Genomic DNA, 23,994 nt, shown 5'->3' with positions numbered 1-23,994 from the left:
TGCGTTCTTCTTCTTGAACGGCTTAGGTGCAAGACTACTCCTAGATGCTAGGCCTGTTGGAGTAGGATGGGGTGTGGAAGTAAGGGGATGGATGGATGGAGGATAGGGGAGGGGATGGGAAATGTGGGGGTTGGGGGGGGGGGGGGATATTTGTATTTTGGGTTTTAACTGGTCATGCTGTATTTGGGATTGCGAGGTGGGGGCAGGTAAAGGAAGGGAGGCCGTAAGAAAGGAGAGTCTGTAGAGGCGCTATTGCTGCTACGTACGCCTTGTCCGTTTGCTCACTCGAAACGTGACGGAGGATCGCGTGTATTAAGTACTTAATTTTTTTTTTTTTTTTTTTTTTTACTTTGCATAGATAATTGAGAGCTGTGTGAAAGCTAGAGTTTAACGTTAAGAAGCTGGTAATAGCTTGTGTGGTTAGCTGCAGACGTGTAGCCTCGGGATTGTCTCTTCAGGTCGAGATTAATGTGCTTCGATAAACTCCAGACACGAACGTGGCTTGACTCTAGGGTGATTTATTTGGGTGCTACCGGTGGTACCTTGGCTCGTCTCTTCCAAGCCCACGGATAACTGCCCTAGGCCCAGCGTCCACGGTGGTGTCGTCGGGTATCATAGCCAGCCTTGTGCCTTGTCAAGTTCACTGGGCGGATTTCATTCAGAAAGAACTGCCTCTATGACACATCAATGTCCTTTCCGAGCAGTCATTTTCCCTGCCGGCCGTCCCGTTTCTGAAAAGGATCCCTCAAAGCAAAACCACGCCAGAAATGCCCAATGGAAAAGCCCGGCCGACCCTTTAGAACTTGCTGAACTTCTTAACGGCCTTGCCGGTCCGGGGAAGCACACGGAGAACGTTGAATCGCACCTGTTTTGCAGAGTGTCAGCCGCTTTCTGGCTCTATTCTTCAAACGGCCGGGGATTTCGCAGCGGTGGCCCGGCAGTGATTGCGCGCAAACGTACAGTCTTGCTCAGAGGCCGGCACTGGCCAACGGTAACCTGGTCACCCTCCTCGACACGGAAAGCCGGGGAAACGTGAGCGGCGAGGTTCTTGTGGCGCTTCTCGTACCGGGAGTACTTGGGGATGTAGTGGAGGTACTCGCGGCGGATGATGATGGTGCGGTGCATCTTGGTCGAGACGACGGTGCCGGTCAGGATACGGCCGCGGATCGAAACCTGGCCGGTGAAGGGGCACTTCTTGTCTGCGCGAAGAACCTGTTAATAACCGCTATCCCTTTTCCACAGTGTTGCGTCCCGTCTCGCGATCCCAATCCATTGTCGGCGGAGAGTTCTTTTCGTCGGCCGCATTCTCGGAGCGAGTCGGTCGGCGGGAAACGCGCTCTTGTCTTTCGCAACGTACCGATATATTGACCCTCAATGGCGTTCTGGGGCGTGCGGAAACCCAGACCAACGTCCTTGTACCATCTCCGACCACCCTTGCCCGGCCGGGCAGACTTGACCTTGGTCTTGCTGTTAAGGAAGACTGTGGATTATCGTGGTCAGCCCACGCCTCGTCGCCAATTCGCGACGGCCCGCATGTGCAGCCGTCCTGGGAAGAAATACTCACTGTGCGGCTGCTTCTGGAAAGCACGCTCGCTCTGGACGGTAAGTTCGGTAGCCATCTTGACGGTCTGGCGTGGCCCAAGATGTGCAGTGTCGAGGGTCGGAGTGGTGTCGAAAAGTCCAAATTCACAAGCCCCGGAATTTTGCCAGTTGGGGATTGATTTTTGGTGGCTCCAGTGAGAAAAAGTGTGCATGCGCCACATCTGGGCGCCCAATGGTGGGCCAGCAGGGATGCACTAGCCACAAGACAACGAGGTGGGGCAACGTGCAGGCATTTTATTTACTTCGGAGTGGTTTGACCAATCAAGCCCCCCACTCGAGTAAACAGCTGCCCCTCTTGCCCCCGAGACGCCCTTGTCGCGGCTTTTAAGGTACCCATCGCGTCCAATGTAGCACTTTTGCGGTAATCTTATCATCACAACAAGCCCAGCACAGCAACTACTCAATCGTGCAAACATGGCGCCGCAGGGCGAAGCTACGCTCCCCGCGACGCGTCGTGCGCGCAAATCCATCGGAGGAAGTGTCCCATCGAGAAGATCAGGAGACAAGGAGAACGCGACAGTCGACGTGGGCAGCGCCATGGCTGCGTCTCGAAAGAAGTCGAGGAGTAAGAGCATGGGTCCCGGCGGTCTCGATGTCCTTAAGATGGGCACCGGCAACCGCAGAGCCGTATGTGCCAACCCCATTGAAGAATGCGCCTGAGGAGATCCTGACATGAACCAGTCCCTTGCCGTTCCGTCGGGACCGCCACCGCGGTCGATTCTCAAACCGACGATACCCTTGATTCCCGAGATTCCCTCATATAAGCCGAAGTCGACACCAGGAAACAGCAATGCTGGGGGCGAGGCTGCAGGGACTAAGGTCGCCTTGCGGACCGAAGAAGAGCAGCAAGCTGCTGCGCGGGAGCGAGAGGAGAGGGAGCGTGCACAGTTGGAGAAGGAGATCAGCGACCGCAGGGAAGCACGGCGGAAGTCGCTGGCTAATCGCCGGGTGTCCTTCGCGGCAGAGGCTACGCTGCACACATTCCACGAGGTCGAGTATAATCCGGACTCGACCACCTCGACCAACTCGACGCGCCGCGCGTCTTCTCTTGCCGCCCAGTCTTCCACACCGCGCCATGACGAGGGTCCCAGCTCGGATCCGCCGTCCACACCCTCTGACGATGGCCAAGATTATGCCTCCGAGTCCCCTGCCCACCAGAGAGACCTGCAACAGAGGAAGCGCAGGCGGAGCTCTGCGGCATCGTCGTTCTACACAGATGATGATACTTTTGCATCTACGACCTACGATTCCGACTTGGAGCATGCTGACGGCGTTGCCGAGGTGACGAATGTGGAAATGACAGGATCGAGCGACGATGAAGACGGGACTATGATGACAGTCGATGCCGAGGAGGTGACATTGGCATCAGTGGCATCAGGTCGCTCTGGTTTCAGCGCTGATTCTACGGGAAGTCTGGATGAGAACCTACGACTGGCGGCCCGGAGAGCTGCCACTCAGAGCCTCGACGACGATGAGGAGGAAGAGGTTATTGCTGGTTTTGCTGGCTGGGGGAGAAAGAACCATTCGCAGGAGAACTCTACCCAGAACGTCGCCGAAGAGGATAAAGCTCTGGGCAGTACTGCCGATGCTGAAGACCGAGGCTCTGATATGGAAATGGACATGGACGTGACCAACGCTGTGGGCGGAATCCTCCATCCTCAACCCGGTTCACCGACTAGGGACATAGAGGCGGACGAGGATATGTCCATGGACGTAACCAAGGTCCTGGGAGGAATCCTTTCGAAATCCGACTCTCAGGTACGCCGCAAGTCCGTTAAACCTAGTGCCCAACAGGGACAGGACGAGTTTGGCGAGCAGACAATGGAGTTTACAACGGCCGTCGGAGGAATTCGGAAGGGTAGAATATCTATCGGTAGTCTAGCCGATCCCGACGGCAACGAAGACATGTCCATGGAGTTTACCGCAGCTATTGGGGGTCTCCTATCGACCGGTATCCCTAGGAGTGCTGCACAAAATAGCCGTCGAAGGACAATTGCCCCAGAAACTGACGACGGCGACGAGGCTACCATGATGGACATGACAGTGAGCGTCGGCCGAATTCTGCCGGCGGAAGATGAGCTGGAAGATGGTGACCAGACCATGGGAATGGATATGACGACGGCTGTGGGCGGCATTATAAGGCCAGAATCTGCATCCGAGGTGCGGACAGCAGCAAGGAAAATCATGGAACAGGAAGCCAACGAGCCAGCTCCTCCCGTCGCAGCGTCTGCCGAAGTGGTGTATCCAGAACTACCGGTCCCTACGATGCCGGACGAGAATGCTAGCTCCGGGCTTTCTGCATTCCGAGGCAAGGGTCTTCGTCGCAGCCCGCCTCGCGCGTGGCCGGTGGCCACCGGGTCACCAGATCAGCCCAGCAGTTCCCCATTCAAAGGGACGCCGTCTCCCCAGAGGAACACGACACAGACAGATAGGAGCCCCACAAGGACGCCGCCATCGATGGTCGGCAGCCGGTCTAGCTCGCCTATGCGTAATCTCTCTTCCCCAGTCAAAGCCACACCACGCTCGCCCTCCAGGCCAAGACTCTTTCTCCAGGATCCTAGCACCGGACTTAGCACTCCACGAATCGTCCTAACTCCTCAGGGCCGTCGCCTGTCAGGAGTCGGCGCTGACCGCCCCGGTTTGGGGTCCCCGCGAGTTGCCGAAATCTTTGACCGTAGAGAGTCTATCGGAGAAGCGGCGACCGACTTCGTGCCTAGCCAACCAGCCAATCCCCGTCGGACCGTGGCGTTCACGGATCCGCGGGTAATAGAGGCTGAAATCGACAGGGAGCGGCAGGATGAGCACGATAAGGAGGATAGCCGGAGGATCCTGGAGCGCGAGGTCAATGGTCCCCAGGACGATCGCGATATGACCCTTAATCTGAAGGAGATGATCCAAGGCCTCAGCCCTAAGAAGAATCTCCTCCGAGGGCGAAAGAGCCTCCATGTGGGCAGCGCCAGAGGCCTTTTAGGGAAACGGCCTGTAGAACTGGATGACGATGACGAAGGGGAGGAAACGGACGGCGTAAAACGTCTTAAGGGTCACCAGAGCAGTCCAGTCAAAAACATCAGGTTGCAATCGCCCCCCTCCAAAGCCGAAACCACGACTGGCAGGAAGACACGACCAAGCATCATGCACGCAGAGCCGACAAACTCTGACAACATCACCCCGACTGTTGCCAGCTCTCCGCAAAGAGCAACAACGCCCAGGGGTCAAGGTCGGTTTAGAAACGTCGCTGACGACGAGCCAACGAACACCGTCGACTTCGAGCATACAGCTCCAGTGAACGATGTGGAGATGCAAGAAGGTGACGAAGAGCGCATCCACCTGCAGGATTTCCTCAACATGACTAGCATCCGCTTCATGGAATTGACGACGACGAAGAGGAGACACACGATCGCTCCAGGCGCAGCCAGGGATAGCACAGCTGCCGGAGGTAAGGACGACCTGTCCCTTGAGAGATGTGTCGTTGCCGGTGCATGTACAGTGCCGATGTTAGAACTTTACCAGCATGGAAGTACTCCAAATCCGTGATCAACAGGGCGTCGCTAACCAAGCATAGTCGTGCCGTGAGTTGAAGAAGTACATCTCGGAGGGACGGCGCATCGTTCGGGAGATCGAGACTGAAACGTTTGAGGAGAACCCCCCGCTCTTCCGGGAGTACATGACGGCGTCGCCCGAGTTTAAAGTTCTCATGGACAATCAGTTCAAGAACGTCAAGACGCACGCCAGGCTGCTCAGCAAAGCCATGTGGTACGAGTGGCGCATGAAACTGCAAGACGGGCTCAAGGAGGGCCTTTTGAAAACGGCGGAGGGCATGGATGATGACGACCGGCTACTCAAAAAGCAGCAGGAACTTTTGTCATCGGTATTGCCCGACATGGTTAAACGCTTCGAAGCACTGGAGATCGAGCACGAGAACCTTGAAGCTGTCGCGCGAGAGCTCGCAGACTGCGACCCCAAGGATCTTGAAGACGCACGAGCAGAGCTCGCTGCCGTTGACAAGAACATCGCTGAGAAGACCCGAAAGATTGAAGAGCTCCGTCAGCAGCTCGATGAGTCAGTAGAAAGCATCGAGTCCTGTACGAAGCAGAAGCAGCAGTGCCTGGATGAGATCAGGGAAGCCGACAAGATCCGAGAGGAGTGCCGGGGTTGGTCCTCGGCAGAGATCAGCAAGCTCAAGGGTAAGCCCGATCCTCATTCCACCCCCCTTTCCCCCTCCATCAGGATGATATCCACAAGCTAACACCTCCTCACTCTTACAGCCCGCACAGACGCCCTCGAAAAACAGCACGGCTGGTCCATCACCGCCATCAAAGGAACCGCCATCTCCATGCGCTACAAGCGCGAGATCGAACTCGTCTTTGACACGCAGCAAAATGTCGCGACCGAGCTCCGGTATATCACCCCCCCCGACAGCTACAACAATGACACCTCACCCCGCGGCTGCTGCCCACCGGAAAAGGCCTTCTTCCTAGACTGCATCCGCGCGCACATCACGCAGCCGTCCTCCCTCGGCATCAGCCACCTTGTCAAGGTCGTCAGCTCGGCGTGGGACAAGGCCGACTCGGTCAGCAGACACATCCGCCTGTTGAACCTGTCGTTCCCAACCACCGTGACGAGGATCTCGGAAACATCGCTGCAGATTACGTCATCGCTGTTGCTGGCGCCCTTGCAGACCCGAGTAGAAGCGGTCGTCACGTTGGAGGTGAATGGTGGCGGGGCAGAGGGTGTCGAAGTGAATGTTGTGCCTGAGGCGAGAGTCGTGTATGGAGAAGGGTTCAATGTGGGGAAGATGACTGAGTTTTTGGCGGGGAGGGTCACAGGTGATGCAAAGGCAGGCTGGGAAGAGGCCGTTCTGGGGCTGTATAGAAAGTTGTTGGCGAAGGGAGTAAGGGCTGCGGCCTGACCGGGGTTGTGGCGCTTTACACATGAACGGTTAAGAAGGGGAAAAGAAAAAGAAAACGAAAAAGAAGGAACGCGGGGGGGAGACAAAAAGCTCACCGCCTAGGCCCCTCCGCGGTGGGAGGGGGGTGGCCGGCTACGAAAAACCTCTTTGGGATTTTTGCTTCGACCGAGCAGGAGTCGAACACGTGGCTTCGCGGCGTGGTCTACAGTTTACGCTACGTGCCTACGCGCCTACGTGCCTACGTTACACGCCGCTCGGCCACTGCTCGACTCTACTCCTCGGTGCTTTCTGGTCTCGAAAAGCGAGCTTATACACCCCCGGCGGTCAGACCCTTACGTGCTTTCGCCTTGGCCACAGGGCAAGGTGGTGCGTGCTGCCACCGTCTCGGGCGGTCTTTGGCCTGCGCCTTCGCCCATCTGAACGGTGGCTTGGAATGGGTTCTTCGGTGTTTATGATGGTGTGGCTTGCATTGACTTGGGGACTTGGGAGTGGATGGAATGCGGTTGGCCTGGACTTGACTGGCTTATTGCCTGCATGCGATACCCCTTGATGATTGGATTTACTGTATTGATTTGGGAGATATATATACAAATGCATGGGTTTACTGCTCTACATCTTTGTTCTGATTCCAATGTGCTGGAATGCGTCCCGGTCGGACTGGCGGTCGCCAGTCTGCGCTTGTGTCTCCGTCATTTGTGTATAACCAGGACCAGACAGCAGTGGCAGGACTGATGTGCGGTTGATAAAGAGCGCCAGCTTCATTCGCGCGCAATGACGGGAGTTTTCGTAATCCGGCTCTCAGCATCAACACGGTGTTTGCACAAAGAATGTTTACATTTGCCACCAATGTCGATGCCAAGACTTTACCCCTGAATTACCAATTCCCCAGAGCAACGAGCGGATGCTAAGAGGAACGCGACCAAGGAAACAAACTCATGTCTCTGTAAAGACGGACACATAAGCTTTTTTTTCGTGAATTTGATGGGAAGAATCTCAATTACCAGATTGACGGCTACATAGGTCTGTGTTGTCTTGACCGCGTAAAAGCAAGAAAGCGCATGTCATAGCAGCGAATGGAGCCGTTGGAACATCGCGTCAGAAAAGTCTGATGGAAAATAATAAGAGAAGACAAAATCCAGCATGATATGGTCTGTAGTATTCAGTGACACCGGTTTGATCACATCGCGGCACGCAAACGGCTAGCGGCTGTCAACCAGAGCGAGAAACGGTGGGAAGAAGAAGAGGATACCTTCTAAAAGCGCTTCGGCGTCTCAACCCGCAAATTATGCCGTGCTCTAGAGTCAAGCATGGAGTATGACGTGACAGAACCGCGGAAATCATGAGAGCGTAAGGCAGTGAATTACTTAGTGTCTGTTCAACCAACAGTCAAATTTACTCATCCAGATGAAACAACCGGAACAGTATGCTAACATATCATTGACAACAACCAGCATCATTTGGAACATGTTCGACAATCCATGGAAGCACTACGAGGATCGTTGAAACAGAACTTTGACCTCCATCACGGAAGAATGTGGGGTGCGTATCACAACCCGGGGCCGTCCGTATCAAGAAAAGTGGTACATGTCTTCCCAACTATTCAGGGCCTGCGCTACGTTCGGCAAAAGCAAACATGGGAGAACTTCGGTGTTTCCGTCTTTGGAGAGCGAAATTTAAAATCACTTTGCCTGTTTCCCTAGCCACCGTTTATTTCCTGGGATAGCTCTTGATAAGTTGCGGCTTCGGCTTTCACGTTTGGCTTACTCTAGGTGGTGTCAAAGTCCACTTGGGGGCCTACGTCGCCAACCTCCTTGGCTTCATCTTAAGCCACTAGGCTGTCATGGTTACTGTCATTCATTTGCTGCCAATCCCATGAAGTTTTGAGGCTTCAATCAGATAGATGGTGTTCGTCGAAACAACTAATATCACCCTACATCGCACGAAAGTATGGGGTTGGGAAAGAGTGTTTCGGAGGAGTTACCTCGACTGTTCAACGCTATGGCAGTTGGACGGATTTAGTTGGATTGGCCTGAATATCTGGGTTTGCAGTGTGCTCGCATAACAAGGGTGATTGACAGTCCAAGTACGATAAGAAGCCTGCAGGAAGTAAAAGTGAAGAGGAGGGGGGAAGGAGTGCGCACACAATTGTCCCTGTTGCGGTCCTATTGTTCTCCCAGGTGAATAGAAATCTGCCATCGAAATTCGCTTTCTATTCTTTGCCATAAATCATCTCATACGCCTCCTCTTCTTCCCACGAAACTTCTCTTTCCTTCCTCAGTCGAACTCCAGTGCGATCGCGTCACAACAATCTTCTTCGCAAAGCAACAGCAGCAACTACAACAGCAGTAGCTGCTGGGAAGATTATCGTCTCTTCGGTTTCGTGATCTCTCTCTCTTTTTTTTTTTTCTTTTCTTTAACTCGACAACCGACACCGCCATCGCCATGGATTTGGCTTTCCTCGTTTTCGCCCTCGTGGGCATCTTTTTCCTTGCCGTCGTCGCAGACGCACCGATGGCCTATCGTAACGTCGTCGAGGTGATGCGCGAGCTCACCACGGAGCGTCAGTCGGTCGCCGACTACCTCCTCCTCCTCCTCATCGTCCTCGCCGTGGCCAACTCGTTGGCGCACTTCTTCGGTTTCCTCCGGTCTTGCCTCCCGACGGTGGCCTCCAGGGTCAATCTGGCCTTGGAGTCGTCGGCTGCAGGAGCCGCTCGTCGGGTCAATCGGGCCCGCGGGTCGGTCATTGACGCCGCCTGTTGGTTCTTCAAAGCCGTCAGGCAGAGTACACCCGGCAGACTCCTCTCGTGGGTGTTCCGTCGTCTCGTTGTGCCCCTCTTGCTCTTCGTCCTGCGTCCCTTCGTGCCGGCGATTCTTAGGAAATACCACCTGTGGAAGAACTGGATCGAGGCCGGGGCTGGAGACTTTGTGGACTGGTTCTGCATCGACATAGAGGGACGCATCGAGAGGCGCCGCGTCCTTGCGTCGCAGGAGCTGGTGTATGGCGGGCAGCTGACGAAACTCGACCGGCTGAACACGGAAGTTGCCCAGGTTGCTCGGAACGCCAAAGAGGCTTTTAACGATAATCGTCATTACCTCAAAGGGAAGTACGACTTCTTGGAGCCGACGCCGTTCGCTGGCCGGGTTGCTGCCGTCAAGCCGGAAGAAGGTCCGCTCCCGAAGCTCAGTTTATGGACTCGCCTCCGCCGCCGGGTGGACTGGGACGTCTTTTGGGCCGACCAGAAAATCCTCCGGATCAGGCGGGCCATAAAGGAGAACCAGGACATAATCTCTGACCTGGAACACCAGCTGAAGTTTCGGTCCCAGGAGCATTGGGCCATCGAAGACACGGTCCGGATCTGCAAGCGCCGCCCTCAGCTCGCTTGGTAAGTACACTCCTTGTTTATACACTTTGAAATTTCCCCCAAGTGCCCCATGAGATCCTCCAGGAGAGTGACACCCGACTAATATTGTTTGCTTAGGATGGATGCCGTTACAGCACCCAGATATGATGAGCCGGAGCCGGAACCGGAACCGTACCACAGCTGCCAACCCCAGCAGACCGATCCCCAGATCCGCATCGGAGACTGGACAGGCCCAGCAAGCACAATCCTTCGCGGTCGTGCCCACAACCGCCGACAGCGCCTCCTCACCACGACATCCCAAGATGTCGTTCTCTCTTCCCAGACTGTCGACGAACAGGCCAACCAGCCCGATTCCACTCCATCCCCTCTTCCCCTTCCTCTTCTGGCCCCTCCTACCGCTGACGAAATCCTCGCCGCCGCCGCCGCCACCCCTCTCCCCCTCACCTCCGAAGAAGTCGCCCTAGAGAACGCCCGTCAGACCCTCGAGCAGTCCCACGCCGTCTTCTTGCGGCAAGCCGAGGCAATGTGCCGGTGGAGGTCTACCATCACCCAGTACGCCCAGGACCGCGTCGTCGAGTTCAAGGCCGTCAAGGAGAAAATGGACGCCCACGCCGCCGCCCATTCCTACTGGAGACGGTGCTCCCGCCTCTTGTATCGCCAGCAAAAGGAAGAGGAGAAGAAGAAGCTCGCTGAAATGGAAGCCGAACAGAGTGCCCCCAGCACCGCTGACGTCCAACGTGCCGCCCGGACCAAGGAGGCAGAGGAAGAACTGCGCCGTGCCCAAGAGATCCGTGCTGCCGAGGAAGCAGGGCTCGAGTCTGCAGTTGCAGAGGAGACCCGGCTGAAGGCCCTATTTGATGCCGCACAGGCCACACGTGTCGCTCTGGAGGCTAGAGTCGAGTCCGCGTGCGCGGAGGGGACGAGGTTGACGGAGTTGTTGGAGCGTTTGAGCTTGGGTGGAAACACCGATACCGAGGAACCCCAGCAGCAGGAGGATGTTAGGCAGGACACTGTCGAGGAGCAGTGTCGTCAAAATCTCGCCGATGAACTGGATCCTGAGATCGCAAAAGCGGAGCAGGAGAAAGTGAAGGTTGAGGAGACGCTCGCCGAGAAACTGGAGCCTGAGGCCGCGGCCGCGGAGCAGGTGAAGGAGAAGGTTGAGCACCATGAGCTCGCTGAGGAATCAGAACTTGAGTCCACGTTCGTGGAGCAAAGGAAGAAGGCCGAGCAGGATCTCACCGAGGAACCCGAACCTGAGGCCACATCTGTGGAGCAGGTGAAGGAGAAGGCTGAGCAAGAGAGACTCGCTGAGGAACCGGAACCTGAGGCCACGTCTGTGGAGCAGGTAAAGGAGAAGGCCGAGCACAACTGCCTCGCTGAGGAACCGGAACTTGAGGCCGTGCAAGCGGAGCAAGGGAAGGAGAAGGCCGAGCAGACACTCGCCGATGAACTGGAGGTTGCGCAGCAGGCGAACGTGAAGGCTGAGCAAGAACGCGCCGAGGAACTAGCGCTTGAGGCTGCCCACGCAGAGCAAGCAAAGGTGAAGGTCGTCGAGGAGCAGAAGCTGGCCGAGGAATTGGAGCTTGCTGAGCAGGCGAAGGTGAAGGCAGAGCAGCAGCGTGCCGAGGAACTAGCGTTTGAGGCCGCACTCGCGGAGCAGGCAAGGGCGAAGGCCGCTGAGGAAGCTGAACTCCAGGCTAAATTTGAGGAGGGGATGAGGAGAGCGCAAGCTGAACAGCAAAGGCTGGCTGCTGAACAGGAGGAGGCTCGGATCGCCGCCGAGGCCATGGCCGCTCAAGAAGCGGAACTTCAGCGCTTGCTGGAACAGGAGATTCTTGCTATGGAAGCCGCAGAGGAGGCTCGACGGCTCGCTCTTCAAGTGGAACAACAGCGCATCGCGGAACTAGAGCGCCAACACCAACAACATTTGGCTGAGATGGCGAGAGCCGCGCGGGAGTGGGAGCATCACCGTGCCGAACAACAGCGGCTTGCCGAGCAGCAACTCCTCGCTGAGGAACGGGCGAGGCAGGCTGTATTGGAGGAAGAACTAAGACGCCAGGCCGCTGAACATGCTCGATTGGCCGCGCAAGCCGCTATTGACATGGAGGGTGTTGACGAGGCGACGCCTGTTCCCATCCGGGAAGGCCAGGCACAACCGGAGGCAGCATTTGCCCTTGAGCCTGTTTACGAGACGACTCCCCTGTTTACATTCGGCGGCCAAGGGGTGGCTTCCCAGCACGAGGGACCAGCATCCCAGTTCTCTTTTGCCCCGTCAATTCCCCAACCCCAGCAGACAACACCCCAGCCCATTATGACACCGCCGACATCCCAAACCCAACCCCAGACCACCATAGAACGCCGGACAGCCGACCTCGCGATGGCGGAGGAGGTAGGCCAACAGGCCATGCCAGCTCACGAAGCCGAGAGGACGGCTGCGCAGGAATTCGATGAGCGTCAGGGCGCCATGACGGCGGAAGAATGGAGGATATACCTGCAGCAGACGGAGGAGGGGAAGGCCGTCAGCGGCGATATCCAGGAGTGGGAAGCTGACTGGGCTAGGGAGATCGAGGAGGAGGAGGAGGAGGAGGAGGAGGAGGAGGAGGAGGCGACAATGGCTGCGCCAGAACCCGAAGCGGACGCGGCTCAAACGGGTACGGGGAGACCGGTCGCGAAAGCCAAGGGAAAGGGGAGGGCAGCGGCGAAAGCTGCTGTACGCCTCGAATTCCAGAGGATCGAGGAAGCCCGGCAGCAGTCAGAAGGGGCCTGGCGGCAAAACGTCGCGGCAAACTCGAGCGAAGAGGCCGTCTTCCGTCCTCTGGAATTCGAGGGCGACGAGGATGAGGAGGAGGCTAGGCTTGCCGAGGAAGCGAGGCAGAAGGCCGCCGAGGAGGAGGAGGCTCGGCGTGCCGAGGAGCCAAGCTGAAGGCGGCTGAAGAGGCAAAGGTGCGTGCCCAGGAGGCAGCTGCGAAGCTCGCCCGGGAGGCTGCGACCCGCTCTCGTCCAAAGCGGGGATCTCTACGAGGTCGACAGCGATTCTGATGTCGACAACGATGAGAACGCGATGGACGACGACGGAGCTCGCATTGTCCGCGTCAATCGGGGCGCGGGCAAGCGCGCCGACAAGCCGGAGACCGACAAGAAGGCTCTGGGACTGTTCGGAGACGTCCCGCCCGCGATTGAGTTTATGGCTCAACCGCCGGCAGGGACAACCTTCGCTCAGGAGAAGCCGTTCATCCCAATGTACGGCCCAGAGACCTTCTCGACGGACGCGGGGAGAGAGGCGCTCCGTCAGCACCTTGCCAACAGGCTTGGGACTGCGGCTGTGCCTGCTCCAGTATCCGCGCCGTCGCCCCCGTCGGCCCCCAGCCCTCTTCCCTCCGCCGCCACTATGGTATCCTCTTCGACGGCGTCTCTTCGCTCGCGCTTGGAGACGTCGGCGACCCCGACTCCGCCGCCGAAACCGGCCCTCATCTTGCCGATCGGGCAGTCCAAGAAGGCGTCAGGGCCTTCTCTGCTCGAGAAGCTGGCCGAGTTGGAGCGCAAGGAGAAGGATGGGTCGCCGAGGTCGAAGCCCGCGCTGCAAAAACCGTTGCCACAGCCGGGCACGACCATCGTCAAGAAGGCGGTGCCTTCTCTCTTCATTGAGAGAAAGAAGCCGAGGAAGCCGGCTCAGAAACCGGCCCAGACGCAGAAGACGCCCGATGGCAAAGGCAAAGAAAAAGACAACAGTAGCGGCATGGACATGAAGACGGCATAAACGACTGGACGTTTGGTCAATTCTTTTCTGGGATAGGGAGGGCGGGTGGGCCAGAAAGATGGAATACGTCTGTTGTTTTCCTGCGTATCTACGACCATTCATCGGCAACGGTTGTCCTACATCATCTATCGGTTCTTTAATTTTGTCCAGCCACTTGTTCCCCGTGTTGTGTTGCCATCGGAGACGCCGCCAGTCGTACCGACAGTTCGCACCGTCATGACGCTGGCAACACCGAGGTCGCGCGCACCAGATCCGCCACTGCCGCAACCTCGTACCAACACACCGTCCTCGAATCCATCCTCGACCTCGTCACCCTCGATTTTCTCCCACTCCAACATTGGGGCCTCGCTAGATAGCCGCTTCTTGAGCCTATCCGCCAGCTTCAGTGGCGCCAGAATCTTGAAGTTGCGAACGAACTCGGTCCCTTCGGCTCCTCCGAGGAAGCTGTGTACCGTCCCATGCGACCAGCGGCCGATCGTTGACTTTGGATTGGTCATCTCGGCATGTTCCTCATCTCTTGGGCTCCCGGTCGGTGGCGTCAATGATGTTGGGAACGTCGGCTCGACAGATCGGCGGTGGAGTTGATCGCCAATGAGCAGGCGCCAGAGGTTCTGGCCCATATTGCATACATCCTCGTACGAATCCTTGTCGCCAAACGAGACTCCTTGCGAGCAGCACGCCCAAGCAATGTCGTATGCCAGCAGAGAAGCTCCTTCTACAAAAAACGAATACGCCGATGGATCGTCCTTGGCAAGTGCGGGAAGCGGCTTGTCGATGAACAACGGACGAGGTCGCGGGATATGGCGTTGCTCACCGTCACCGGGAATCTGCGACGACAGCGCGGATCCGGGGAAAGGCACTTCTCCGTGCTTGTAGGATGACGCAAGCGAGAAGATGGTCGGCCGGGGATAGTCGCGGTGCGGGAGCGTAATCTCGGCCGGCAGCCGGATGGCCAGATAATGCGACGCCAGAACTAGAATATGCGCAATGTGGGCTAGCGATGTGGAGATCACCTCTGGCGACAAACCTGCCAGCATTGTCAGTCAACGGCCAACAACCTTTTGCTTCGTCGGATAGTGCCAGAGAATAGAACCTACTGTTCATGGCGTGAAGGTCAAACATCTCGACTCCGCCGATCTCGTACCGCTTCGCGCTGCCCTTCTTGACCTGGCGAAGGCCGTACAACCTAGCAGCCTCCTCGCACAAGAAGGCCCTCGTCGCTGCCATGGTGTCGGCGCTGCGATTCCACTTGTACCTGGATCTCTGGGAAGACCGTTCTACTTCTTCCAGCTGCCTGCTCCGCCTGGCCTGAGTCCCGGCGGCGACCGAGGCGAGATCGGATTTTCTCCGAGCGACGGCATCCTTCTTTGCCGCGATTTCCTTTCGCGCGGCATCAACCTTGGTCTTTAGCAGTTCTGCTTGCGCAATGATACGGCTCGTTTGGTCCGCGGCAGCCTCTTCTTGGGCCATCAACCAGTCAGCCTTGGCCCTTTGCGATTCGGCGCTCTGCTCTCGTGTATCGCCCGCCTGGCTCAACAGGGCGGCATCGACTCGGCTCCGGTCTTTCTCGGTCTGCATCAGCGCCCGGGCGTACTCGACGCGACTCTCATAGAGGCGGTTCCTCGCGTCGACTGCACAGAGAAACGGCAACTTCTTCGGGTGGTGAGGGCGGTGGCAGACGCTGCAGTTCATCATGGCTGGCGGTGGGATTCGTTACCGAAGCAAGGTGCAAGTTTGATTACTCTATGGACGAGGGAGGCCTGCGGATTGCAGATTTCTGGGGGGAGAACGCAGGAAACCCGGTCGAGAGCGAGGGACAGGTTCGTGGTCCCTTTATACTTCTGATGCGACAGGCGGCTTCAATTGGCAGCCAGGCATTGCAGGGAAAGTCAGTGCGGCGCGCGGTGATGCCTGGAAAGTGCGGGATGGAACGGGCTCCGAATAAGAAAGGAACCCAGGAAAAAAAAGAGGGACGAGGGTCAGGAAAGGCCCCGTCACCGCCTGGTTGACATTTGAGATGCCGAGTCAGCTGGTCAAGTATCACAAGAGAAGCGAAGTGTGTGCAAGACGGGAAGTCGGCCATCGAGGTCTCTCATCTTATCGCTCCCGCGTCATCGTTATCGCGCTGCGGCCTGGAAGGCTGCCGGGGCCCATGTGCTTCCCCCGGGAGCCACTCAGAGGACGAGCCACCAATCAGCCGCCCTGTGCCTGCCGGGAGCTCGGCCGATCATCGCTGCGAACCGTGCGCTCTTCCTATTCGCGACGCGCTCTGGGGCGACAGCCACAACCGTCTTGACAACTCATCCACACATCCATCTGCGAAGAGGCAGGCACACCAATCAGTCAACACAACGACGGCCGCAATTGATCTTGGGCATCCAGGCCGAGTCCGCGGCCTTTTGTCCCCGGCCATGGGAGCGGGGTCGAGCCGAGTCTCTTTCATTCGCAGACGCTGCAGTCAGCCGTCGAGGCATTGACCGGGCGAACCTTTCTTATTGCTGCACCTCTCCTCGCACCCCACGGCTCTCATTCATTGTCCTTCAAAAGAAATCCCGAGAGATAAATCCCCGTCTTTGCCGACTTTAAGAAATACCGGAAACTCTCCGGGGCGTCACGAGAACGCACCTTCCTACCTTGTCGGCCCGTTCCTGAGTTCATCGAGTTCTGGGCTTCCCAATTCCTGATGGCGAGCGCATCACCCCAATCTCCACCCCCCACAGGGTCACCCGGCCACGAGTCTCCAACAGATATACCTGAGTCGCCCATAATCCCTTCACCGCAGGCAGCGGGATTCCGGCGCAGCCCTCCGAAGCCTGTCAACCTCCGCGCCGTGACGGCCGTTCAGAGCACACAGCCCAGACCCCAGGGCAGCCGCGCCCAGGTCAAGACTCCTGAGCCGCGCCCCTCCAAGGAGCGTATGAACGGCCAAAAAGAAGTGGCCGAGAGATCGCCTAGCACGCCGGGTCACCTGGCGCCCTTTGATTGGGATGATTTTGAGGCACGCTATGAGGAGGCTCTTGCCGAAGCTGATGGCCACGAGCAGGAGCTCCTGAGAGAATTTGAGGAGCTTGTGAAGGTGAGTCGAATCATGAGCCATCGTCATCGCGTCTCTCTTCTGACAGTGTCGCAGTTCTTCAATGTCTGGGCGTCCGCTGCCTCGGCCCATGATACCGAGCGCGGGGTCAAAAGACTCCAAACTAGAGAGCGATACGTCAAAATCGCAGAACAGAGTCTAGCGCAGAAGAAGAAACACCGTGAGCCGTATTGCTTTTCTCATAGCTCGTGAGCCCAACTAACAGCCGCCAGTGACGGAGGTTGTGCGCGCTTTTCAGAGTGCTCTGGCGCTCCTAAGCCAGTCCTAACCTCTTCCATAAGACGGATGAGTTTGATGATGCCGTGAACGGTCCAGATTGCTCTACGGCGGGACTTGGTATCACGGTTCGGAGGCCGTCACTTGCCAGATGCACTCCTGTGGGTTTAGTGTCGAATTTAGGGCCGGTGACGGGCATTCTGCTAGCGGACTCGTGCGGCTGCGGCGATGCTCCTTATACGAGCAATATACCCTAGATCAATGCTCTTTTCCAAGTTCCCTAAGCCCAGCCAGTCGCCAGCCATCCTGATCGCTGGCCCATGCATGATCAGCGTGGAAATCCAACGCAGCACAACACCAACCTCTACTCAGAGAGCACTTCCCGCGAGTCACACGATGAACCACAGTACAGGCCGACTGGAACACAACAGAATACTTTTTTTCTCGGAGCAGCTTTGAGCAATGTCTCGAGCAATAATCCGACTTGCTCTTACCGCGAGCACGTGACCGCTGTCGTTAGCTATCGCAATTTGTCTCTCGGTCATTCTTTAACCGAACCTTAGCAACCGTCACGTCGCTCGCGCCAAAAATGGCTGCCGCGTCATTCCGAGTGCCGCAAATCAGCCAGGTAAGAACCTAGACGACTCTCCTGCCGGGACAAGCTAACACACGATTGTCCCTGCAGGCCGAGATGATTGCATTCCATGAAGCGCATTTCTCCAAGCTTGCGACAGGTCACTTCCAATCCCACTTCCTCCGACCCGACCTTCCCGCGCCAGAAGAAGCCGTATGCAACGACGCAGACGGCACGAACTACGACGAGTATCATGACGAGGAGGAAGATGATGACGACGATGGGCTCGGTTACTATCCCGACGGTGTCAAACGCACCCTCACCGACGAGCAAATTGCCATCTTCCGACACTCTGAACTCGAAGCCCTGCGCCGCGCCAAAGAATCTTCCAACACCAGAAAATCCATAACCACGGTCCCTCGGGAAGACGCGGCGCACGACGTGTCGGAAGGCGAGGTCTCATCCTCAACGCCGACCGGCACAGCTGCAAGGAACAAGAAGAAGCGGAAGCGCGGCAAGAACAAGAACAAGAACAAGAATGGGGAAGAGCAGATTGATCTGCGCAAGCGAACATGGGATATGGTCGACAAGGGCCTGGCGACCCTCGACTATGACGAGGAGGAGGCGGAGCCAGCCCAAGCCGGCGCGGTTCAGCGGCGGCGAATCTCTTACGACGATTGAGAGGCTACACACGTGTCCAGCACAGAGGTTGCATAAACCAACGAGCGGGTATCTCTCGCGCGGCGGCGGCGTTGTTCGATCGTCATGCCGCCTTGCCGCGGCTAGTTTGAACGAGGAAAAGAAGAAAGAAAAAAAAAAAAAAAAAAAAAAAAAAGGTAAGTAATCTATCTCTGCCCGCCTCCATTACCATGCATCGTACTTCATGATGAGATCTTTTGTATCGTCATCCTTAGCCGGAAATCCGGCGGAGGCTGTTCGGGGGGCTCCCTAACCGGAGCTTCTCGGGACTTGTCTCTTAGCTGGAACATGTCGAGTTAATCTTCTCTCTGACACATATGTCACGTTGCTCTTTTATAATGGCCATATTTATGTTGGGTGGCCTGCTAACGCGGATTGCATTACGCAGAGTGTTGTACGTGGTGTCTCGGTGTGGGAACTTGATGGATGGATGAGATGACGGTGGGCAATGGAGGGAAATGGTTTGGAATTGTCATAAGGTAGCTGTGGTGGGATGTGTCTGGGTATTACGGATGCACTGGCCGTCATAAATTGACGATGTTAGCATGCTGGCAGTGGGAGCGTGAGATCATAACATTTGGGGACTGGAGGAGTACGGGCAAAGACATGTCATGGCGTATGATGAATCAGAACGGCTTTTTGGGGAGGGTATTCAGCCTCGTTCTAGTTAGAGGTTGCCGTTGAACCCGAGATACATAGCATCCGTCTATCTCTCTGAACATGGCCACCTCCGTATTCTGTACATGTCAGGACGTGCCCGGCTTCGTCTCCCGCCCCAACCTCCGCCACTTTATGCTGTTTATGTCAGGCCAATCTCCTAGCACCTGTCCATTCCCACAACACCAGGTTCTGCACAGGTACGGCACATTCAGCCACCCGATAACGGCACCGGGTGCAGATCCCGAGCCTACCGCCCCGACGCCAACACGTTCCTGTATCATAAACATCACAGACGCCAGGCATCGTCACTCACCGACACATCAGCACATCAGAATCCACTCATATCAATCAGGACCAGACTAAAAAATGGCGGCGACATTCTCTAAACACATTGGGCTATGCATCCCCAACCACTCATCCCTCCACATCTATCTAAGCTAAGTGAAGTGGTAACCGTCCTCTCTCGTCAGCATCATAGTGTCCGCCTCCATTCAGTTTGTACAAAACAATAGGACCTTTAGGGGGGTGGGGTTTAGCTATTCCTCTCGGCTTGGCTTCCCCCCTTTATGTACATACAAAACAAAAATACCCTTCAGTCTTTAGCAACACAAAAAGCTCGATGCGGAAAGCGGCAAAAAAAAAAAAAAAGGGGGGGGGGGCCAAGAAAAAGCCAGGGAAGTTGCAAAAATAGAATAAAATACAAAGCAGGGGAGGGCTATGATGGGTATCAGAGCGAAGCGAAGCTTAGAAAGGAAGTAAAAGCAATGAATCGCTGGTTGCTGGGAGGGGGTGGCACTGATGTCAAAAAAAAAAAAAAAAAAAAAAAAAAACATAAAAAGGACCAAAAATGCAAGAGGTAACAAAAATTCATGATGTCAGAATCAAACATCGGCATCTTTATCTTTAACAAAAGTAAAAAGAAAACAGAACAGATGGCACATCCCATCATGCAAAGTCATCAGCCCCATCATCCAAGCCCCCTACCGCGAGCCCATCGACCCTCTGCACCAACTCTTTCGTCTCTCTCGCGATCTCAAACGCGATGGGCGGCAGCGTCTGCGTCCACATGCGCCACTCGCGGTCATTTTTGCTAGCCTTGTCGGCCGCCAGCTCGAGTCCGCGCTTGCCCGCCTCCATCAGACGCTCTCGGCACGACGACAGCCGCCGGACCAGCTCGGCCCCGCTCGGCCCGATCGCTTCCGTCTCCGAGATGACCTGCCCAACCACGTCCACAATCGTATTGATCTCCTCCGACACCTGCTCAATGTCGGCGTCGTTTCGGATCAGCTGCACGAGCTCCTGAATCGTCTGTACAAGGACCGCGGTCTGGTCTTCGAGGTAGATCTTGAGATCCTCGGTTCGCCTGTCCGGCTGCCGTCCGTTCATGTTGTTGTTGTTATTGTATCGCCCGTTCCCGTTCCCGTTGGGAGCGGGGGGTAAACGCTTGTTCAAGCTCCCGTAGCCGCCATCGTTGCCATTTGTCATCGCGCCGTTGCGAGCCATGGGACCCTTGGCATATGATTCTCGCGGGGAGCTCACCGGGCTGTACGCGGACGAGTCCATGCTGGTCCGGCTACCGGCTCCCAGGCCCTGGAAAGGAGGCGGCGGGGGCAACGATTCTTGGACTGACGTCACGCTCGATATCTGACTCTGCCCGTTGCTTCGAGGGGAGAAGAAGCTCGTCGAGTCCACAGGGGTGACCGTTCCGTCGTCATCCTCTTCGAGCTCGTCCGCCGGTGTAGCCCGGATCTTGACCGCTCTCAGCAACTCGACAACCGCGGCGACCAGATGGGACGCAGCCGCGTCGAGTAAGGATACCGGGGTGATGCCGGCAGAACTGGCAAAGTTCTTGGAGGCGGTGATTAGGTTATTGGCCGTAGACGATACCCGAGCCCTGAGCTTCTGATGCTGCGACACCGCGGCGTCGCCATTTTGCGTAGGCCCATCAACATCCTTGGTGATCCGTCGCACACTGACCACGACCGCCTTCATCGAGTCAATCACCCGTTCCGGATTACCGGAACGTGTCTTCTGGAGGAGGTCGTCGATAGCGATCTGGAACTTTGTGACGTGTATGTCCTTCACCAGCCCGTTGTCCTGCGTAAAGCCCTTCTCACGGACGTATTTGGCAGCATCCTGATCCACGGTAAGGCCTGCGGACGAACCGCGCATGTCGCGCAGCTGCGTCTTGGTGCGGGCGTACCGGTTCTGCCACTCCCGCACTTCGTTCTCGAGCGACTCAATCGTCTTCTCCATTTCGGACTGCCTCTCCCACGCAGCGCCGCTCTGCTGCGATATCATCCTCATCTCCCGTAGGAATTCCTGGGCTTCCCGCCGCACTTCCTCCGTCACTTGCTCCTGTTCTTCCAGTGCCCTGCGCAGCTCCTGGTTTTCTTTTTCCAGGTCCGAGTTGGCGCCGCCGTTTGGCCTCATGTTACTGCTGGATTGGCGGGCCTCCTCTATCTCTTCCCTCAGTTGCCGGGTCTCGCTCGCGTGCTCGCCTTGTATCCTGTCCAGCTCTCTCTTCAAGGACTCGTTCAGTTCCTGGGCCTCGGCAAGCCTGTTCTCCAAGGTCGCGCGCGCTTCCTCCCATTCCCTCTTCTCCATGTCCGCGGCATTTGCTTTTGAGCGTTCGCCGTCCAGTATGCTGTTCAGTTCATCGTCCTTCCTCTTTAACCTGTCCTCCATATTATCGAGCTTCTCCCGCAGATCTCTGACCTGTAGCTCGTAATCCTCAATGAGCTTCTTGTCGTTCTGCAAGGAAAAAGGAGGGTTAGTTGACATCGGTCGGGGGTCACGGTAAGGTAAAACAAACCTCGGATGGCCCTGCGCTACGCTTGCTATCGCGGTCTCCCGCCATCCTCCCTAAGCCGTACGCATCGGCTACGCCAGGATCCGGGCTTAGCGGGCTAACTGCGTCGTCGTCCTCTTCCACCATGGTGCTCTTGTTCGGAACAATGGTGTTGCTCTGAAACTGTTTTGCCATCGGCCGCCCGTAGTCGCCGTTTGGTAGCCCTGGCGACGGGGGCACAGGGAAGCCGGTATTTAGGGGCGTCGGCAACCCGCGCCCGCTCCGCACGGAGCTGGCTTCGGAAGGGCGCCTCCGGCTTTGGCCTCTCGGAGGAAAACCGTTCATTCCGTTGACAGGCGTCTGCGATCGACTCGGCGGGCCTCCGCGGAACGACATTGGGCTTCCGATGCGTGGAACATCTCCAGCGGCGAAACGCGGGAATCTCCGCTCCAGCTCGCAGAAAACGTCGGTGGCAAGGTCGCGAAACCGGGGAGGGCCGAGAGACGAAAGCTTCTGGCGCGCCTGGTTCCGTTTGGGGTGGAAAGTTTCCTCAGGCAATAGGAATTCCGGCGGGCCGGCGCTGGGTGGAGCATTTGAGGGTCTTCGGCTTGCGAGTTCGCGTCGCTTCAGCTCGTCGAAGACGTCGGTACTGAGCTCGAGGAATTGAACGCCAGTGAGGCGCTGTAGCTTGTCGCGGGCCTTGTTAGGCGGGGGCTTCGGGTTCCCGTCGCGCGAGGTGGCCGACAGAAAGCGCTTGAGTGAGACATAGTGCTCCGACAGCACCAGCTCATGATTCTCCAACTGTTGGCTCTGGCTCCTCCCGCTCTCGCTCCGCGCGTATAGGTTGGTGCCGGCGCTCGACCTGCCAACAGAGGGGGGCGGTGAGGGGCCGCCGGCGCTGCGAGGCCCCGGTGGAAAATTCCCGTTCATTGTCCTGACAGCACCTGCGGAGTCTGGCGGAGTATTGAGCTGGGCCCGAGTATTCGAATAAGGACCGTCCTTGTCGGCGATCGGATAAGACGACTCGCTACCGCCTACAGAGACAGGTGATAACGGTGCATTGCGGCCATTCATGGTATTCGGGGCGGCTCAGTAGGAGAGTTGGCCGTGGTGAGCGGGCGCCGTGCCACGTTCGCGCGTTTCCAGATGCCACCGCAGCCACAATCGAGTGGCGTCAGACGTGTGCAAGTGACGTCGTTGTATGATGCCGCTGGCACACCCAGCGGAGGGTAAGTAAGAAAAGTAATAAACGCAACCGGGCTGTTGTGTCGTCGAAGGTTGTCACAACATGAAACGCATCGACGGCCCGCCAACTGGCGTCGCTTTTCGGAGTGGCTAGCGTGCAGCGCAGCTCGGCAGAAAAGAAAAAACCTACAAAAAAAATTAAAAGATAAACAGCGACCTTCTCAAACCGACAGGGCCCGGCCGTTTGGAACAACACGAGGTAAACGCAGGATCAACTGCGAGGCTGGGGGACCGTCTAGGGACCGTCTTGGGGACCACCGGTTTCGTCTCGTCTCGTCTGTCGTTTTGTGTGCCACGCAATCACGCGGCGGTGGCGACGGAAGATGGACGGCGGCCACGGATCAGAAAGACCGGGGAAGTGGGAAAGAGCAAAATCAAAGCCGCACACAGAGATAAGCAGCGCCGTCAGCTCTTTTGGACGCTGTCGTAATTACAGATAAGCGTCCATTTGCTCTTTTGTCTCGGGGGGGGAAGTGATATGTGTAGTCCGTACAGGGGGAATTAATTGCCCAATTGCCCAATTGCCCAGCTGCGCCCCTGACGATGAGACCCAGCGGGGTGACAGTCGGACCCAGGTGGCAATTGGGTTGGCCCGCTGCACGGCGCTGGGTCCAATTTCCTTATTAGTCGCGCGCTACCGTGGACAGGAGGAAGACAAGGAGGAACAAGGCGGGCGCGGACAGGGACAGGGTGCATCGGCCTGCAAGTCAGCGTGGAAGCCGCTCCCGCCGCTCACGCTCCCGCGTACCTAAGTGTACACTAGAGGGCCCGCCTCGACACAAAGCATGACGAGCTGAATTGGGGAAATCCCCGAACAAAGAACAAAAGAGGGATGATCTCGGCCGGTTCCCGTGATGGCATTCGCGACACACTTGCCCAGAATAGCCGGCCTGGCCGGCCCGGACGGTCTGGAACACCCCATCGGTACATTTTATTTTATTTTATTTTCCTTCCTTTTAAAACCATACCCAGAGAGAATGGATGTAAGCCGGCCAACGTCACGACCCGGCCCGGGATGGCCGCGATGCTAGTTCCAAGTCGCATGTTTGTTCGCATCTGCCGGGTCGATGGAAATAAGGGCACTG

At 56.9% G+C, this 23,994-nt stretch overlaps 8 protein-coding genes across 8 annotated transcripts; 5 read left to right on the top strand and 3 right to left on the bottom strand.

Annotated features, from left to right (window-relative positions):
• Positions 1-796: 796 nt before the first annotated feature.
• RPS11B (40S ribosomal protein uS17) lies at positions 797-1,619 on the bottom strand (the record flags this gene model as incomplete). The annotated part of the gene is made up of 4 exons (XM_071056700.1): positions 797-865; positions 961-1,199; positions 1,358-1,480; positions 1,565-1,619. 4 exons carry the CDS (start codon positions 1,617-1,619, stop codon positions 797-799), a joined length of 486 nt encoding a protein of 161 aa, XP_070912801.1.
• A 397-nt stretch (positions 1,620-2,016) lies between these two features.
• On the top strand, positions 2,017-6,511 carry MFIFM68171_01277 (Spc7 kinetochore protein domain-containing protein; the record flags this gene model as incomplete). Its single annotated transcript, XM_071056699.1, has 4 exons — positions 2,017-2,229; positions 2,284-5,070; positions 5,165-5,786; positions 5,868-6,511. 4 exons carry the CDS (start codon positions 2,017-2,019, stop codon positions 6,509-6,511), a joined length of 4,266 nt encoding a protein of 1,421 aa, XP_070912800.1.
• A 2,442-nt stretch (positions 6,512-8,953) lies between these two features.
• On the top strand, positions 8,954-12,796 carry MFIFM68171_01276 (uncharacterized protein; the record flags this gene model as incomplete). The annotated part of the gene is made up of 2 exons (XM_071056698.1): positions 8,954-9,894; positions 9,991-12,796. 2 exons carry the CDS (start codon positions 8,954-8,956, stop codon positions 12,794-12,796), a joined length of 3,747 nt encoding a protein of 1,248 aa, XP_070912799.1.
• Positions 12,797-12,934: 138 nt separating this feature from the next.
• Positions 12,935-13,630, top strand: MFIFM68171_01275 (uncharacterized protein; the record flags this gene model as incomplete). The annotated part of the gene is made up of 1 exon (XM_071056697.1): positions 12,935-13,630. The coding sequence occupies one exon, from the start codon at positions 12,935-12,937 to the stop codon at positions 13,628-13,630; it is 696 nt and encodes a 231-aa protein (XP_070912798.1).
• Positions 13,631-13,755: 125 nt separating this feature from the next.
• Positions 13,756-15,325, bottom strand: MFIFM68171_01274 (Autophagy-related protein 14; the record flags this gene model as incomplete). Its single annotated transcript, XM_071056696.1, has 2 exons — positions 13,756-14,657; positions 14,728-15,325. The coding sequence occupies 2 exons, from the start codon at positions 15,323-15,325 to the stop codon at positions 13,756-13,758; spliced, it is 1,500 nt and encodes a 499-aa protein (XP_070912797.1).
• Positions 15,326-16,313: 988 nt separating this feature from the next.
• MFIFM68171_01273 (Extracellular mutant protein 11 C-terminal domain-containing protein) lies at positions 16,314-16,992 on the top strand (the record flags this gene model as incomplete). The annotated part of the gene is made up of 3 exons (XM_071056695.1): positions 16,314-16,706; positions 16,761-16,884; positions 16,937-16,992. The coding sequence occupies 3 exons, from the start codon at positions 16,314-16,316 to the stop codon at positions 16,990-16,992; spliced, it is 573 nt and encodes a 190-aa protein (XP_070912796.1).
• Positions 16,993-17,529: 537 nt separating this feature from the next.
• Positions 17,530-18,195, top strand: MFIFM68171_01272 (Cut8 proteasome-binding domain-containing protein; the record flags this gene model as incomplete). Its single annotated transcript, XM_071056694.1, has 2 exons — positions 17,530-17,568; positions 17,626-18,195. 2 exons carry the CDS (start codon positions 17,530-17,532, stop codon positions 18,193-18,195), a joined length of 609 nt encoding a protein of 202 aa, XP_070912795.1.
• A 1,623-nt stretch (positions 18,196-19,818) lies between these two features.
• Positions 19,819-22,738, bottom strand: SPA2_1 (component of the polarisome; the record flags this gene model as incomplete). The annotated part of the gene is made up of 2 exons (XM_071056693.1): positions 19,819-21,627; positions 21,689-22,738. The coding sequence occupies 2 exons, from the start codon at positions 22,736-22,738 to the stop codon at positions 19,819-19,821; spliced, it is 2,859 nt and encodes a 952-aa protein (XP_070912794.1).
• Positions 22,739-23,994: the final 1,256 nt, after the last annotated feature.

The sequence above is a fragment of the Madurella fahalii genome (assembly GCF_045866475.1).
Source record: "Madurella fahalii IFM 68171 DNA, scaffold_1, whole genome shotgun sequence".
In the NCBI taxonomy this organism is placed as follows: domain Eukaryota; kingdom Fungi; phylum Ascomycota; class Sordariomycetes; order Sordariales; genus Madurella; species Madurella fahalii.
Note: the sequence above shows the minus strand (reverse complement) of the source record. Positions and strands in the feature narration are given on the sequence as shown.